Source organism: Spinacia oleracea, chromosome 1, assembly GCF_020520425.1.
Source record: "Spinacia oleracea cultivar Varoflay chromosome 1, BTI_SOV_V1, whole genome shotgun sequence".
NCBI lineage: Eukaryota > Viridiplantae > Streptophyta > Magnoliopsida > Caryophyllales > Amaranthaceae > Spinacia > Spinacia oleracea.
The window spans coordinates 69,903,770-69,920,856 of NC_079487.1; the positions used below are offsets into that span (position 1 = coordinate 69,903,770).

At 35.1% G+C, this 17,087-nt stretch overlaps 1 protein-coding gene and 1 pseudogene across 1 annotated transcript; both read right to left on the reverse strand.

Annotated features, from left to right (window-relative positions):
* Positions 1–2,060: 2,060 nt before the first annotated feature.
* On the reverse strand, positions 2,061–3,223 carry LOC110797698 (protochlorophyllide reductase, chloroplastic-like; annotated as a pseudogene).
* Positions 3,224–11,619: 8,396 nt separating this feature from the next.
* LOC110797697 (uncharacterized) lies at positions 11,620–16,096 on the reverse strand. The gene is made up of 4 exons (XM_056834722.1): positions 15,896–16,096; positions 14,812–15,023; positions 12,353–12,617; positions 11,620–11,910 (listed from the first exon to the last, which is right to left on the reverse strand). Exons 1-4 carry the CDS (start codon positions 16,094–16,096, stop codon positions 11,620–11,622), a joined length of 969 nt encoding a protein of 322 aa, XP_056690700.1.
* Positions 16,097–17,087: the final 991 nt, after the last annotated feature.

The window sequence follows — 17,087 nt, forward strand, 5'->3', positions numbered from 1 at the left end:
AACAAGAATATCTCTTTGAGACCAGCAATAGCTACTAGTTTCCTAGAAAAACTATATAATGTATGAAGAACAAACCTAATTTACAACGCACCCGACATGAAAATCAAGAAAACATAGTAACACATCAAAAGATAGGAAACAACGAAGAAATCAACCAAAAAGATTAATCTTAAAAGGGACAAAGGACAAAGGATTGAACTAACTAAAGGCAATGACATGTAGTCTGTAGATAAGGAATAGAGTTTGAGGTGTAAAGATTTATAATGATGACCTTCTCTACTTGAGAATGGATCGAGATCTAATAGCTGCAAACACGTGGCTCCTAGTGGATGGCATCCGATCCTCAACAAATACCTTGTTCAATTTCATAAAGTCCATGTACAACCTTCTTGGCTACCTTTTCACATACTCTTTTAGCTTTGCAGCCTCCCCGTCCACATAAGTGTACGCAACATATTTTGTGATATAAAACACAATACAGTGAAATACACATTCAAGCATGTGATACGACCCTTGTTGATAATATTAATTTACCTATCTTTGTGCCTTTATCTCTCTACATTTCATAATTTTGCATGGTATGTCTAAAATTTCATTACATTTGTTTCGTGTACCTCAATTTTCATCAAATCTGCATATTTCCTCACATTGGGTACCAAAACCTCAAATGGCAATCTGAATGTAGTCCACAAACGCAAACACCCTCATCTTTCAACTAAGCACCCACAATGAATCAAAAATCTGAAAGGAAAGGCTCAATTTCACAAGATCGCATATTATTACCCCAAAATCATGAAAATTGAAGGTGGTAGTGGTACTACAATTTATATACGAGATATCTGCATTCAAATAGCATGAAAATTATAAGATTCCTGTCCCCATGATTCAGAAAGGGTTATTTGCCAATTTCATACATGGGAGGATGGCAATACATGCTTATACATTATAAGTAAAAGTTCCTGGTGAGTGGTTTCTAAACAAAAACTATCGAGTATGCAATAAGATTAAGAAGAATACTCTATATCAGAACATATGTTGCTCATGATAGAGAGTTTGGAGTTGCCACCAAAGTGATTGTTGTAACAAATGTGTCAAACAATAATCTTTATACACAAGATCAGGTTGAATTTCTGATGTTTCTCATGATAGAGTTTGGCGTTGCCACAAAAGTAAATGTGTCAAACAGAAATCTCTATACAGTATACACAAGATCATCAGGTTGAACTTCTGCTGCTAAGTGATATGTACCAGGTGCCTGCAACAAGTAGAAGAATTTCTATTATAAGGGATCCTCGTTCGTGACTCGAGAGAACAATCAACATTGGGAAACCTGCAAAGTATCGTGGTTGAATTTCTTATAGAAGCACATTTTGTTCTTAACATCTACAATCTAACAGGGTCAAATGCAATTCAACTGAATGTAACAAATCACTTGAACCCCATTCACAAAAGACCCATTTTTAGCGAGAAATGAAGTTCTAAAGCTACAACAAACAACTTCTATTGACAAATTAGCAAAATTGGGTACACCTGGAAAAAAAATGAAATGGTATAGAATAAATCCGAGTATTATCACCAGCAGATTGAAGAACGAAAAGCTATCAACTTAGTGCAATATTTTATTTTTTCGATAATATGATTGAGGAGAGAGATAATACCCCAAATGAAACTCACAAGACCCTAATATAATCCACCTAGAAGCACAAATAAACACACAAAGGATTCAAGATAATGGAGATTCAATGTAATACTAAGCTCTAAGCCAAATTAAAGCAAGATTTCCAAAAATTAATTGTCATTTAAGAGCTAGGGTAACTATTTGGATACCATTTAGTCATTAGTGTATGCGCGCTGTGATTTGGATTTTGAATTAATCAGTTGTCGTTTTATAGCCAAGGTAAGCTACAATTTTTAGTTGAAATCCGACTTCAATATGCAATTCGCACCCAGATTAAGTGAATCGCTTACCTAAATGGAAGATTTGCCTCCTTCCATATGTCTGCCAGCTCTCCATCAATCGTTTTGATGTGAGACATATTTTTAGTCCTACCTACTTCCTATTACACGTCCCAAAATTTCTTAGCCTTCTCGGAATCATTGGCTTCTTGAGACAACTGATTCTCAAATGAGGCCGAAGCCTTGTTCCAGCTCCCGTATTTGGTCATACTCGGGTCACTCACAACCTGAATTTCAAACCAAACCACAAGAATTAGTTATTGACTTTATTTCTAATTCATGTGATTATAATTCTAAGGTATGTGGAGCATGGCCTAAGTAACTTTAAGATTGTATATTGATCTTACATGGGAAGTCTTTTCCCAGCAACATCTTCAGAGACATAGCCCTTGGTGACAAACTTTTGGAATGGAGGGAAGAGAATCCTAAACAAGGGGATGTGCTCCCTGAACAAGCCAGTTGAGGCAATGCATCCAGGGTATAAAGAAGCGAAGGTGATTCTGGTTCCTTCATGAAAACGACAGTGGAATTCCTGCATGATAAGCATGGTGCAGACGTTACTATCTTTGTATGCCTTGACACCATCAAAATCTCTGCCATCTATCATGGTAGAGAAGTTTAGGCCATTTGATCCACCAGCGAGCTCCCTCAGATCCCCTAGGTTAGCCTTTGGAGGAACATTCCCAACCAATGTGTTTGTGTTACTTACAACAAAAACAGATTACCAGAAAGCATCAGAATCTGACATAATCTATCACATTATTTCATTCATAGAAAGTCTAAAAGTGTCCATGCTAACTTTTGAATTCCTCTATTTTGGATATATGAATTTTGTTTACGGTAAATGCATTTACAAGTAATTTTTGCAAGAAAATGGAATATATTTGGCACTTTTCTAGTTACCTGCTCTAGATCCAACTATAACGATCCTCTTGGAAGGGTAATTAGACTTATTCAAGTCCTCGAGAAACAACCTTGAGAGCAAGAAATGGACAAGATGGTTAGTCCCAACACTGAGCTCAAAGCCTTCAGCATTGTAGGTATGTTCCCTGACAGTAGGTCGGTAAATAACAACATTGCAAACCAACACATCAAGGGGAATTCCTGAATGCCTGAAGTTGTCAACAAACTACTTAACAATGTCAAGAGAAGAAAGATCAAGATGAATTACGGTATAGTTCTCCTTTGTCATACCAGCAGCCTTAGCTACCCTTTCGGCCTTAAGGAAATCCCTACACCCCATGATTATGTGTCAATATGGGCTGTTGGACAAGGTACAATAATAAACTTTATAATCGCTGAAATTTGACCTGAGAGATGGAAAACGATAAGAACAACCACAGAGAAGTTAAAATACCATGTTTCTCACAGGAAAAAAAAGTTATATCTACTGGATGGAAGAGGAAATGTTTTTTTGATTTCAGGTTCAAGCTCTGACAGCTGCAGCTACCAGTCACAACTGGCAACAAAAGAAAATGAGCATCTTTAATAGTCCCCATGTCCAGCAGACATATATGATCTGATTTAGAAACGTGGATACGGGGGGTATGCATAAGGAATAGCACAGACATATAAATTCATAAGGATATTGTCGGCGTCCAAGTGTAGCAGTTAAAGCTTAAAAAGGTGCATTTGAGCATTTGCTAGGAACATAAAGTATTTTGAGACCGAGTGTTCTTATAAAAAAACTTTAACGCAAAATGTAACAGAGAAACAATTACACTAAAAAATCTATACATTACAGCAATATCGATGCACATAATCAGCTTTAAAAAAAATAAAAATAAGCAAGCTTATAGCAATAGAAAAGAGACCAGGAAAATCCATAGTATACATACCCCTAAATATAAGGGTAAAGCCATAGCCATAGTATCTAACAAACTCCCTAATGTATCTCTCTGTGCTGAGCTACTCAAACATCTCCATCACTTGTCTCAGTTCTCAAGCGCCCCCATGTCCACATTGCCAAAATTTCCAGACAATATGAAGCAATTTTCAGGTTCCCATCTGTGCCTCAATTCACTCTCCTCTCCTTCATGTTACCAAACTTTCTCTCCTCCCCCACAGTCCACAACTGGGCCAAGAAGGTATTTATAAAGATTGGGAGCGGTTTTTCTTGGGGGGATGGGAAACAGTACATGCACATTCCATAGGCAACAACCCCTTGTGAAATTAACTATAAAAATTGAGTGAGAAATAAGACTGGAAAAGAGACGTCAAGAGAACACACATGGGCCGCTGCATAACTCCATAAGTTCCAGGTGGTGCAAAACCGCCTGGCATCATACCACCAACAATATTTGTACCAGGAACATAAAGTTGTGCAGATTTTGAAGGTGTATCCTCCTCTGCAAGGGGACGCAAAAAATATTAAAAAATAAAATTACTTGAGAAAACTGCACAAATAACAGATGAAGTAAATCAACAATTATTACATGTTTATCAACACAACAAAAAAGAGAGTAAATCATGAAACAATTAGAAGCCATGATGATATTCCTTCTATTGCACAAAAAACAACTTGCTACAGGTTTCATATGTGTTTCACTGGCATACACAATGTATCCGATGTCTTCACACAGACAAGCAATACAAATGGAAAGCTCCAATTCCTACTCTTCAAACTGCAAGCTTTCCTCCTTATACTATCCCATTCTTGATCCTCTCTCTCGGCCGTGTCAATTATTCACTTGCTACATCGAGGAAAATCTATAACAGTTGAACAATAATAAAACTTTGACCTCCATGATAGGCCATGTAATCTTTCTTTGTCTCTATTTTACTATTTAATGCATAATTGTATTGACTGGCATACTTGTCAAACACACAATAAACACAATATCTACCCAGTGTTGCAATTCATTTCCTCTTCCTAGTTTCTATTTACTAAGGTCATTGATTACTTGGTTCCTATTTTCAGTATAAAGTAACACTATTTTTGACCATTTAGGATTTAGTTATAAGACAATCAGAGTGACCCTATTTTATAGGAAAGATTGCAAGAATCCAGTGGCCTAGCTTCGCCAAACTTCGTGTTGTAATGCTTACTAAAACTTCTACGATCATGTTCTTATGGGAATAAAATAATAGGAAGTTCTTGCCAAGCAATATCACTCTCTATCTCTCTCATATGCCAGACACACTCCACTCGTTATCAATACAATAGGGACTACACTCCTGCAAGTTCACAGCTGATACAATCAACCGAGCGCGTTGTTTGATTGGGTGGCTTACAAGTTAGACAAATTAACTTACCGCCGCGAGCTCGCGACTACTCTTACAAGTAATATTTTATCTACATGATCTTGCAATTCCATAAGCATGAACATTAATTAAATAAAACAACATTATTTTATAGAATCTTCTAAGTATCACATTTAAGTGAAGATCATCAAGATGCCTACTTTAACACATTCAGAAAGTGTCAATGATATGAAGTATACTTGTGCATTTTACAACTTGTACATATGCTCACTTTTGGCAAATACAAGATCTGGGTATCCAGTTGTAGTTTTTACACACTTTCTAGAGAAAAATAAAGGCAAGCAAAAATAGAAGACAATACCTTGTTCCCCGTAATGAGCAGAGGAATCCCTTGCATTCCATATATATCAATGTCGGTTACTTCCCTTTCAGGTTTTGCATTCGGCACCCTACACAAACACAAAAATGAAATCATATATAAAGTGTTTAACATGATACCAATGATAAAAAAAAAGGCGTCCGCTTATACACGCATCGGATATACATCGAACTAAAAACCATACTGGGCTACTCTCCATGCATAGAGTAGACAAGCTATTTTGAAAAATATAAATTATATCAAAAATCTTCTTTTCCAATTAACCTCAATTCCACACTAAAAATGTAACAATTTGGGAGCTTTTAAACAAATTTACCCAATTCACATAAAAAACCCACAAAATCATTCAATAATTTAATTACAATTCTAATCAAATTTCCCAACATTTCCAAATTAAACATATGAAACCTATAAATTAAGAACATGAAATGCAAGAATAAAGAATAGCCATTTCACCAAGTTCTTAATTTAATAAACAGAATCAATCTTTACATTAAAGATTCACAAAATGTGGACTAGAATTAGAATGGAAACAAAAAAAAAACAGAACAATTAAAGTTCATGAAAAAAGAATAAGATTTTTTTTTTCAAAAAATTACCTGATTTGGCATGAGATTTCACCAGGAAAATAGAGAAAGAATGATAAAAGGTGACCGACTCTTCTTCTTCGCCCACTTGCAGTCAACTCTACAGTTTTCTCCAAGCAAGATGGGGAGGCTGTAAAGCCCAAGGAAACACGCGGGATTGGTTTTTACTTTTGTCTCATTCCCTTGTCTCCAATCAGAGGTCTCATTCTGTTCTCCCCCCTCTCTTTCTCTATGTGTATTTATGTTTTACTATATTCATATATAAACACAACCCCCTATACTTGAATATCCTTGAACGATGATCGAAGAACAAGGTCGCCGATTTGAATCTCCTCGATGATATCGCCGGTTTGGGGTAATCCGCCGCTCCATTCATCGGCTCTGAAAGTGCCTCGAATGCATTCGATTGGGAGTACTTTGGTGGTCGTCCAACTTCTGGATGAAGCAGATTGTCTTGATGAGTTTGTTCAACCAAATTTTTTTTTCCTGGAGATTTGAGTTTTGTGGAGAGAGAGTATGGAAATTGAGGGGAATAAGGCAGGACAGATAAAAAATGGCAAAGAAAGGAGATCAAAGGTGGCAAAGAAAGGGAGCAAGGGTAAAACTGATATTTCACTGTTCTTAAGAAAATTCAAAGAAGGAATAGAGGGGTGGGGACGTCATTTTACTGTTCCAAACTTGATGTTGTTGCTTTTATAAGGGTTATAGATGCGTTGCAAACAACAACACTCACACTGAATCGTGCTTCGTCAAAAGTTGTTGAAAAGACTCCATATGAATTATGGACTGGGAAACTGCCAAAGTTGTCTTTTCTCAAATTTTGGGGTTGCAAAGCATATGTCAAGCGATTAATTTCGGACAAGCTAGCAAAATCCGACAAATGTTTCTTTGTTGGGTATCCAAAACAAACTAAGGGGTATTACTTCTACAACAAGTCAGAGAACAAAGTATTCGTTTCTCGTAACAGTGTATTTTTGGAAAGAAATCACATTTCCAAATTGACAAGTGGGAGAATAATAGACCTCGAAGTGATTCGAAACGAACAACGAATCGAGAACTCAATGTGCATCGACAAATTTGAGCGTGCAACAATGAGCTAGCAAATGTGCTAGACGATTTTATCATGTTATAGACAATGGGTAACGACGAGCATCCAATGTGCAGCGATGAGTGAAGCAATGTGTTATCTGATGCGTTGCAGCCCACAACCAACATAGCACGAGCACAACAATGCAACACAACAACACCGAGCACACGCCAAGAGCATCCACTAGCACGAGCCACATAATAGGAACGTGCACATTAGTTGTGCGCGCGCACAAAGCTTCAAAAACATGCATGCAGATTGTGCAGATTTCTGGTGCGCGCACGACTCCCTTATTTATGCACAAAAAGGTTTTGTGCGCCCACACAAGCTGTGTGCGCTCACAGATAGCGCTGCAACTCTTCTTATGTTTGCGATGTTCATTTGCGAAGGTGAACCCGATTTTTGTTGGTGAGCATAGAATAGAACACCATCATAGGCAATTAGGAGGAGCATTTAGGATAGATTAGAGAAGCTAGGAACTTGAATTTGTAGCTGAGATTTTCAGTTTTAGGAAGAATCAAACACATAATTTCAGATTATATTCTTCATTTATTTTCTTTGTTAATCAATTTTAGAATTTCTCTTCAAGTTTCCTCTTGAATTTTTGGTATAATTCTCTCTCTTTTGTTCTTTAATTCATTCTCTAACTGTTTGTACGTTCCTAGTTTTTTTTTATTAGTTTATCCTTGATTTTGTTATTGGAATTATGAATTGGTGATTGATTTTGCAAGATTTTTGGTGTATTTTTCACAATTGAGTTTCCTAATTTTTGTTGATTGAATTGTTTTAATTTGCAATTAATTACACCGAATCAATTCACCCCTTTAATTTTTTGCAAATTTATAAAATTTAATCCATGTTTAATTGATTTATGAAATTATACAAGAGACTCTTGATACCACTGTTAGGTTATGAACAATATAATCGTACGGAGAAAACCTAAAGCGTTAGGAAACATGTAAAATTTACATAATCAATTAGCGTAATTTAGGAACATACAATATGATGCGTGCCTTCCCTAGATGCTCCCGAACCGAACAAGAACGAGTTATAGGACTCCAAATGTCACCCCTCCGTAGTAGTCTATAGTATGTTCAGATCCGACTTAATTCGATTCGCTTAGAATCTCATTAAAGATATAGATTAAAATTCGGGATCTCACTTTAAGTGATAGGCAAAAGAGATGAACTCACATGTATAAACATAATGGGCATAGGCCTACATTAATAAGAAAAGAAAACCTAGAACCCTACTAGGATCAGAATCCCAATCTAACTAGGATTAGGAAACAAATCCTAAAACCAATCAAACACTTAAGGGAAGTTTGGAAACACTTCAACCACCAACAAATCAATCACAACCAATCGGTTTGTCTTAGTTTGCAACCCAATTAAGTAACTTGCCCAGGTTGTTTGGCACCCAAGCAAGCTGTTGTGCACAACATGTGCACTTGCCGCTCGCTGCTGCATGCTCTTGTTGCTCGCGCGCTGGCTCGCCCATGGGCCTGACCTTGCTAGTAGCGTGGGCCGCGATGCACATGGTCTTTGACCTATGATTCCGGCTCATGGTTCGAGCTTCGTGTTTCCGATTCATTTTCCGATCCTACAATATTTCCGATTCGATCAATATTTTCGTTTCCAGCAATATTTTCGATTTCAGTATTATTTCCATTTTCGACAATGTTTTCGTTAATATTTATTATTCGAACCATATTTCCGATTCGAGCAAAATATCTAATTCTGACAATATTTTTGATTTTATCTTTTGATGATTTGTTTAGCTCCCACTGAAACCAACATCCATCATTTCCGAATACAACCATCTACTAGAGTATTTACTGAATATAATATATTTACTTAAATATTTGATCCGTTCACATATTATTTTTGTGACCCGACGAGTTCAGTCAAGAGTAAGTTGTGTCATTAATTAATATTAACTTCACTTGATCTGAAGCAGCCTCCAGCTAGTCATTCTAATCACTTGATCTCACTGAATAATTAACTTGTTATTTAACCTGAACCACATTTATTAGGTTTCGTATAAACACATTACATGCATGCTTGGAGCAATGACATATATCTGTCACAATTATGATCAAAGTTTTTAGTATTTGACCACATGAATAGTAAATGTGAAAAACACTATTAAACAGAGGAAGTACAACATTTGTGGTTTTGTGTGCAACATTTATTCTTGAACATGCATCATTTGGGCTAAAAACAACAACATTTAAAAAATTATTACCTTTGGCACACATGCCAATGCACATTTTACGTCGTTAATATCTCTAGTTACGTGTTATTAAAAATTATAACTTTTTCATATTGTTAAAGTACTCATTGAGACGAATCAAACAAGGCCCCACATGACTATGTTTTTTCTTATATATTGAACATAATTCATAAGATTCTCTTCCATTATGAATAGTGTCAAGATTCTAAATGGGAAAAACATTTAGATTCGGAGGGAGTACAACACTTGTTCTCTTTGAAAACTCGACCAGTTGTCAACTTAGACGCAAAAGTACTGAAATACCCCATTTTGTGCGATTCTTCCAAAGTATCCCCAGTACTGGAAGCTTAAAGTCTTATATATGGCAAGCCACACCATCAATTGATGGTGTAGCTTGTTCACATTAGTAAATATACCACGCGCGACCGAGAAATAACAACAATATAGATTAAAAAAAAAAGCGAAGACTAACATCAACTACACACAAGCTGGAGCAGTGGATAACTTCCAAGACATGCATAACATCTTAGGCCCCGAAGCTGCCGATTCGAACCCCTGCATGCTACTTTTTTATATAATTGTTTTATGATAAAAATTTTGGGTCTAAATTACACTTTAATATATTTTATGATGCATTACTTTTCTTTGACACATATTTTATGTTTGGAATTACTTATTCATTAAAAACATTAAATAACTTTATATATTTAAAAGTAACACCATTAGTAGATTAAAAGTAATTTTAGTAAAACATTAAAGTAACATCCTAATGTTTTAATTGAATGAGTAACTCTTCTAAAACTGTAAAAGTAACTGAAATTATAAATAGAAGTAACGCTTAGTGATATTAGCAGTAATTGTGCCTATTATTTAAAAGTAACACCATTAACATACAAAAAGTAACACTAGTAAATTATTAAAGTAACATGACTAAGTAGCTGAATTAAAAGTAAATTTTCTAAAATTATTAAAGTAACTGAAATTACAAATAGAAGTAACACTTAGGAATATTTGTAGTAGTACGTAATTGTGTCTATAGTCTAAAAGTAACACCATTAACATATAAAAAGTAACATCCTAATGTTTTAAGTGAATAATAGCTTGATTAAAAGTAACTTTTTCCCAAACTATAAAAGTAACTGAAATTACAAATAGAAGTAACACTTAGAAATATTTGTAATAATTGTGTCTGTTGTTTAGAAGTAGCACCATTAACATACAAAAGGTAACACTGGTAAAATATTAAAGTAACATCTAATGTTTTAAATAGTGAACAGTATCTTGATCAAAAGTAATTTTTTTAAAAGTATAAAAGTAACTGAAATTATAAATAAAAGTAACACTTAGGAATATTTGTAGTAATTGTGTCTATTGTCTAATAGTAAAACCATTAACATACAAAAAAGTTTCCCTAGTAAGACAATAAAGTAACTAAAAAATAAAAAGACAAAAAGCAAGAACTGCTTAAAAAAGAAGAAGAGAGGTCGTTAATTAAAAATAATTAAAAGATGAAAGACAAAAAAAGAAGCCCATTAACGGAGGTTAACGGAGCCCAAAACGACAATTTTGTTTAGGGCGGTTACTTTTATAGTTTTAGACTTTTAAGGAAGATAATTTTATAATCTCGGTGAAAATACTTTTATAGTTTTAGGAATGTACTACTGCCACTGCTACATTTAAATTCACAAGCTACCACTAACCCTACTATATAGTGTTGGTTTAAAATAGCAGCATTAAATACATACCTGCTGGGATGCGCGTACATTGAGCTTTCACCTGTTAACGCGTCACACCATCAATTGATGGTGTGGCGCGCCACACAGGAGACAGACTGGTACTGAAATAGCTTCATAGCTTGTATTCCATAAATATCAAATATGTACATGGGTGCGTTCGTCAAAGGTACACATTCACTAAACTCCATGTCTATAGTAAAAGTAAAACCATGGAAATAGAGATGAAGAGAAACTTGAATTGTTATGCTAGCCATTTTTCCAAGATACAAGAAAATTCAGGGAATTATACACTGCCCTATGAGTTTAGTGTAAAATCAACATTTGATTTTGCTGTCAAAGTGTCAACTAAAGCTTATTACCATCATGATGTTATTATTATAATCGTCCAACTCCCATTTTTCCAAGATATAAGAATGACAGACGAATCCTATCTGTCTACTTCTCAGTTAGCAATAGTTCTCTCAGAATAGTTTCAGCCATCCCTTCTGCAAAGGGAAACAAATGCCCTGCCCCTTCCACCTCATGGTATTGAATCCATGGAAGTTTTTGTACAATGTATCTTTGCAACTTGACAGGTACAAGAGTATCCTCATTACCCTGCCATAGATGCACCTGTCCTTTCCTGCTTCCAAAGGAATTCGTTAGGTTCAACGGACTAAAGTCCCAACTCCCAAATCCAATCATCAGGTCCCGACAGATTGACTCGAATTCTCCTTGTTGCTTCACCTGTCCCTGTTAGGAAAGCAGAAGTTTCTGTTCATTAGAATCATTATCCTATTAGTATCAAATAGTAGCCATGGAATCTAGACAGAAGATAACTATAGTCGATTTTATTTATCCTGAAAAATAAGTATAGTCCCTACTCTCATGGTAAATTTTGGCCGTAAAAGTTTCTTGACATTCTTGACCATCAATTCTCGAAAACATATACTTCAATATTAAGCTATGATCGATATCAAAAATAATATTGTCAGATTTATTTGACATATACTTCATAGTTTCTCTCTTTGCAAAAGTTATAAAGAATAAATATATATATTAGAGAGCTTGAGACTGATTTTGTTCAAGCAGCGGCTCTAGATTGGAAATGTTTGAACTACTTTGTGTATCCAACAGAACCCATAAGCTTTACCAAGTTAGGAAAAACTTATTAAAGAAACTAACTTACCTTGTGATTGGGTCTGAGTGAATAAATCTTCGGGAAAAGTTCATAATCTTGCTGAGTGAGTACCGCTTTTCCAGCAGCAACACTGGAACCAGGGAAGAGCTTTTGTGTGTTCCACCAGTAAGTAAGCCAGGGAAAGTAGTGACCAACCCTTTGTGCCCATTGATCCTCTGTTGGCTGCATGTGAAAGGCTTCCTCGGACAAGTTGTCAGGGAAGCCACTCCACCAGTAATTAACAACAGGAGCTAATAGTGCTGCTCCTGCTAGTCTGGAAACAGCATACCACCATACAATACAATGAAGTATTTTTCAAATATGCCATGATTATTACATGCTAAATTCAACATATAATCATTCTCAATGGCAAAATAAGAAACCCTTCTTTAGGCTTTTACGTTATGTGATGTATTTGATTCAAATGGCTCATTAAACAATCAACACTTCTTGTTATAATGTCAGCCTCTCTGAAGGCATGAAGATAAAATTTATGATGTTAAAAAATTATGGAAAATTTGTCAAATACAACCCAATAAATTTACCTCTTTGCAATTACAACCTAAAACTTTCAAATTTGTAAATTACAACCTTAAACTTACATCTCCAATTTAATTACAACCCGGATCATTTTCCAGCGAAATCAATCGAAAATCTTATTAGAACACAATTACATAATTTCCTAAAAAAAAAATTAGAATACTAAGAAATTAAAATAACGAATAATTTGTAAATTAATGTGTTTTTTGTTTTTGAAATTATTTAATTTCTGTTTAGAGCTTTTTTGGATTTTTTTTAATTATATTAATGACATCATATTCCAATATTTATTGCCGGAATGTGACTCAGGGGTTGTAATTTAAAGTGATGTATAAAGTTTAAGGTTGTATACAAATCTGAAAGTTTGAGGTTGTAATTGAAGAGACAACTTTATTGGATTGTATTTGACAAACTTTTCAAAAATTATCTATTCTAATATATACTCCGTACTTCGTAATACCATTATAATTATGCCAAGGTAATATTTCTGGCTTAATATTTTCTCCCTACAATAGCAGTGATTTTCGAAAATCTTACATTTTCCTAGGTATTACTTCCTCCGTTCCATAATAGTTGCATCGTTTCTCATTTGCGCACTATTTATCAATCAATTTTGACAATCATTTTTCACTGTTGTGTAAGAAAAAACATAGTCAAGTAAAATCTTGTTAAATTCATATTAATGCAAGGATTCCGAATATCAACTTTTTATAATTTTTACTTATACGCATTTAGAGATATTAATGTTCAAAGAAGCGTGTTAGCATTCGTGCAAATAGAAATGATGCATCCTTTGCGGAACGGAGGAAGTATATGCTTGACGTCGTTCATTCCACTGGAACAAGACCAAGAATACAACACGTAATAACAGACAATTAATTACCAAAAACTACACATTACTTATTGGTAGCTTGGTGCAATCAAAATAATGATCATCAAGGAGGAAGTCTCGTTACTATACTCCTACTCCCTCCGTCCCATTTTTTTATTGCCTTGATTAGAATGTTACAATGCAAATTGTATCTCAACGATAAAATATATGAACAAATATAGTGACTTGGCATCTTATTAGACTTGTCTCGATTTTTAATTTCAAAATAATAATTTTTTACAGTTTTTATAATAAGTACCTAAAAACATTATTGCTATCATAATAATGCATTAATAACTTTGCAACAAGAAAAAAAGACAATACAAAAAGAACGGAAGGAGTACATAGCATTATAAGATTTACATTCATGTGGTCGATGTCACTCTTTGTAGTGTGAAGTGAGATAAAAGCTAAGAGAGGAGATCAGAGTAGAAGAAAATAGAAAAAAAAAAAAGAGGAAGAAGAGAGTAGGGGAGCGATAGTGTTGTATTGATATTTAGCAAGAGCATAATCAATTCTCTGCTAACTAGGACATTCACAATATTCCGAGTGCATTTCCCATAACAAACTACTCATGCGCTATATGCTCTAACAAAATTAATCTTTTGCTAATAGAATATGTAAGGTAAGTTAGGGGCACCTTGGGCTGATGTACACTCTTCCCTTACTTCTAGAGACGCGACCTACTGCTAGTCTCTTGTTAGATGTTACCAGAACATAACTGTCTACCCAATATAATAATAGTAGATACTACATTACACGACAATGATTCATAAATGTAGCTAGTTGGCGACCTGCAGATTCTGACAGGATTCTGCCAAATCAACCATTTTTCAAAATCTTTATCTTAATTTGGACAACATCAGTTGTCCAACTCTCTGAATGAGAAAAAAACTTCTTTAGCATATATGTTCACTGAATTTAGCAGTCTTTTAGTCATAGAATGTTAATGAGCGATAACAATAGAATACTCTGCTCATAGGAAGAATCAACCATACAATGCCACTAGCTAAATGTTAAGAAACATATAATGGACTAGCTGAAGTTTAGACGATACCTGTGGGGAATATATCTGAGGGCACCCCAAACGGTTTGGCCACCCATGGAAAAACTAATTAAATAAAATCTATCCCCAATCTTCAACTGGTCGGCAAGTGCTTCAATGTCCAAAGCCATGCTTTTTGGTGTTCTTTTTGGATCAGGATCACTCTCTCCATAGCCCGGCCTATCAAATGACACTATATACAATCCCAATTCTTCAACGATTTCCTGTGATGTACGGAGTAAAAAGGAATGAAGCTTATGAATGTCAACTCTACAAAGTTCATTAAACCAGTGTTCCATAATCAGCAATCATGATGAACACCAAAATCTCAGAAATAAAAACAAGACAGCTGAGTTAGACTTTCAAATAAACGCAAAGTATTATATCAAGAGATATTCTTTAATCAAAAAACAAAATAATGCGTACTAAATGAGATTCGCGGAGGATTCAAGTATACCACAAAGGTTCACAAATTAAAGGACCATGAAGAGATTGTTCTTCAATCACCAAGGTGCATTCCATCATTAAACACTATTGTGCCTCTTTTATATAGGTGTCTTTATTAACATCATTGAAGCTTAGGTGAGCATTAAACCAAAGACATTATATTGGCTTTACAAAGGTGAGATTAAAGTAAAAGAATGGAGATTGCACTTAAACCGTCATGTGTTGTCAGGCCCTCTAGAGCACCCACGCGAATGGGTCTGCTACTAAAACTGATGGTAAAAGCTCTCTGAGCCCACTACGAAGCTGCTCTAAATTTCCTGGAGCTTACAGACTCTGATTTGAATGGAGCCCCCACTCCTCTCAAGTTGTAGAAAATTCCGCCTTATTCCCATCTACTTTGATCTCCAATGTTTAGCCAAAAACCCTTTGCTGAAGTATATTATCGCTCAATGGAGACTTCCAGATTCTATTAAAAACTTTAATCATGTACATGAATATATCACAACATAAGGGCGGTCTGATCACGTAACTAACCCCACTCTATCATCCTCCAACAGTTCTTATTTTGATACTACAACTTTTCAATAGAATTAAATAAAATAAATAGAACGGGAAATTTACATCCTTGAGTCATAAAAAAATTAGTTACCCGAGGAAGATTAGCTGCAATAACCACATCATGCCTGGAATTGCCAAAACCATGAACAAATATGATCTTGTACTTGGCATTCTCCTTTGGTACACCAGTTTCTTTGTAGGCTAAGTATCTACCATCAGACATCTTCACCCTCGGTGATGTTATGGGCGGTCCACCAGGAAGCCCACATATCCTTGGAGGTGGTGGCAGCATGTTGTACTCAAATATACATGTCACCACTATGGCGATGAACACGATAACTCCAACATTCTTCAACTTCCCTAACACATTATCTTCAATGTTAAAATGTGGCATAGGATATAAGCTATATTATCAGAAATACACACAGTAGGCGTAGAAAGATATGGAGGTGCGTTTAGTACACTCTGGTACAACAAAGCATGTCACTAGATTGCTATTTTGGCTTATCATATAACACAAACAAGAATGTTCGAAAGTCATTCTTTATGGTATTTATACAAGAATATATTTCCTCTGTTCCTTTAACCATGCAACATTTGTAAAAGTGTTAATATTTATTGCAAGGTTTGCTTATCTTCATCTCTCTAGTCGTTACGCGAGTCACTCTTTTTATTTCTCCTACATGGTGCAATATCAAAGGAACAATGGAGGAATATATTTTTACCCTTCAAAAGCAAGCATTCTTCTCCACATTCCTTTGCTATATTTTCTCCTTAATTTTACTTATTTTATCAAAAGTTAATTGTGCCTTTTCTCTAAACCAGCTTATCTTGTTTTCTTGTTCCCTTCTTTCATGCCTCGTGTCTACTCTCTTTCTTTACCATAACCTTCTATTTTTCTTACTTCACTTTCCGCAGACAGTTCCTCATAACGGTTCATTTTTGCCGAAAAATTTGCCTAACCCTAACTAATCCTCCATTGTATAACCACTACTCATTGTTTAGCACTATATTATGAAGCCCTTATCAAAACTAGGGTTGGTGCTCAACCAAGAACAATAGGGTACCCTGTCAAAATTTCAGGAACCGGAATTGTTACAACAGGTTTCGAAGATTGGAACTGAAGCCTGGTACAACAGGTTGAAAACTGGAACCAGGTGCAATTCAGGGTACCTTTCATTTTATAGATTTAACTAAATTGTTGTTAATTTATTTTAAAATAATCTAATTTATGATTTGGGCTTAATTTGTTTTATTTTATAAGGGTGCCCCTAAATCAATAA

What these genes read in the sequence shown, in the direction of transcription:
- LOC110797697 (XM_056834722.1), bottom strand. Translation starts at nt 16,096, where the DNA reads ATGCTGCCACCACCTCCAAGGATATGTGGGCTTCCTGGTGGACCGCCC. An exon ending in TTGCAGCTAATCTTCCTCGG is followed by an intron (nt 15,024 to 15,895) that starts GTAACTAATTTT and finishes CGTACATCACAG; the next exon opens with GAAATCGTTGAAGAATTGGG. An exon ending in CACTCAGACCCAATCACAAG is followed by an intron (nt 11,911 to 12,352) that starts GTAAGTTAGTTT and finishes TAACAGGGACAG; the next exon opens with GTGAAGCAACAAGGAGAATT.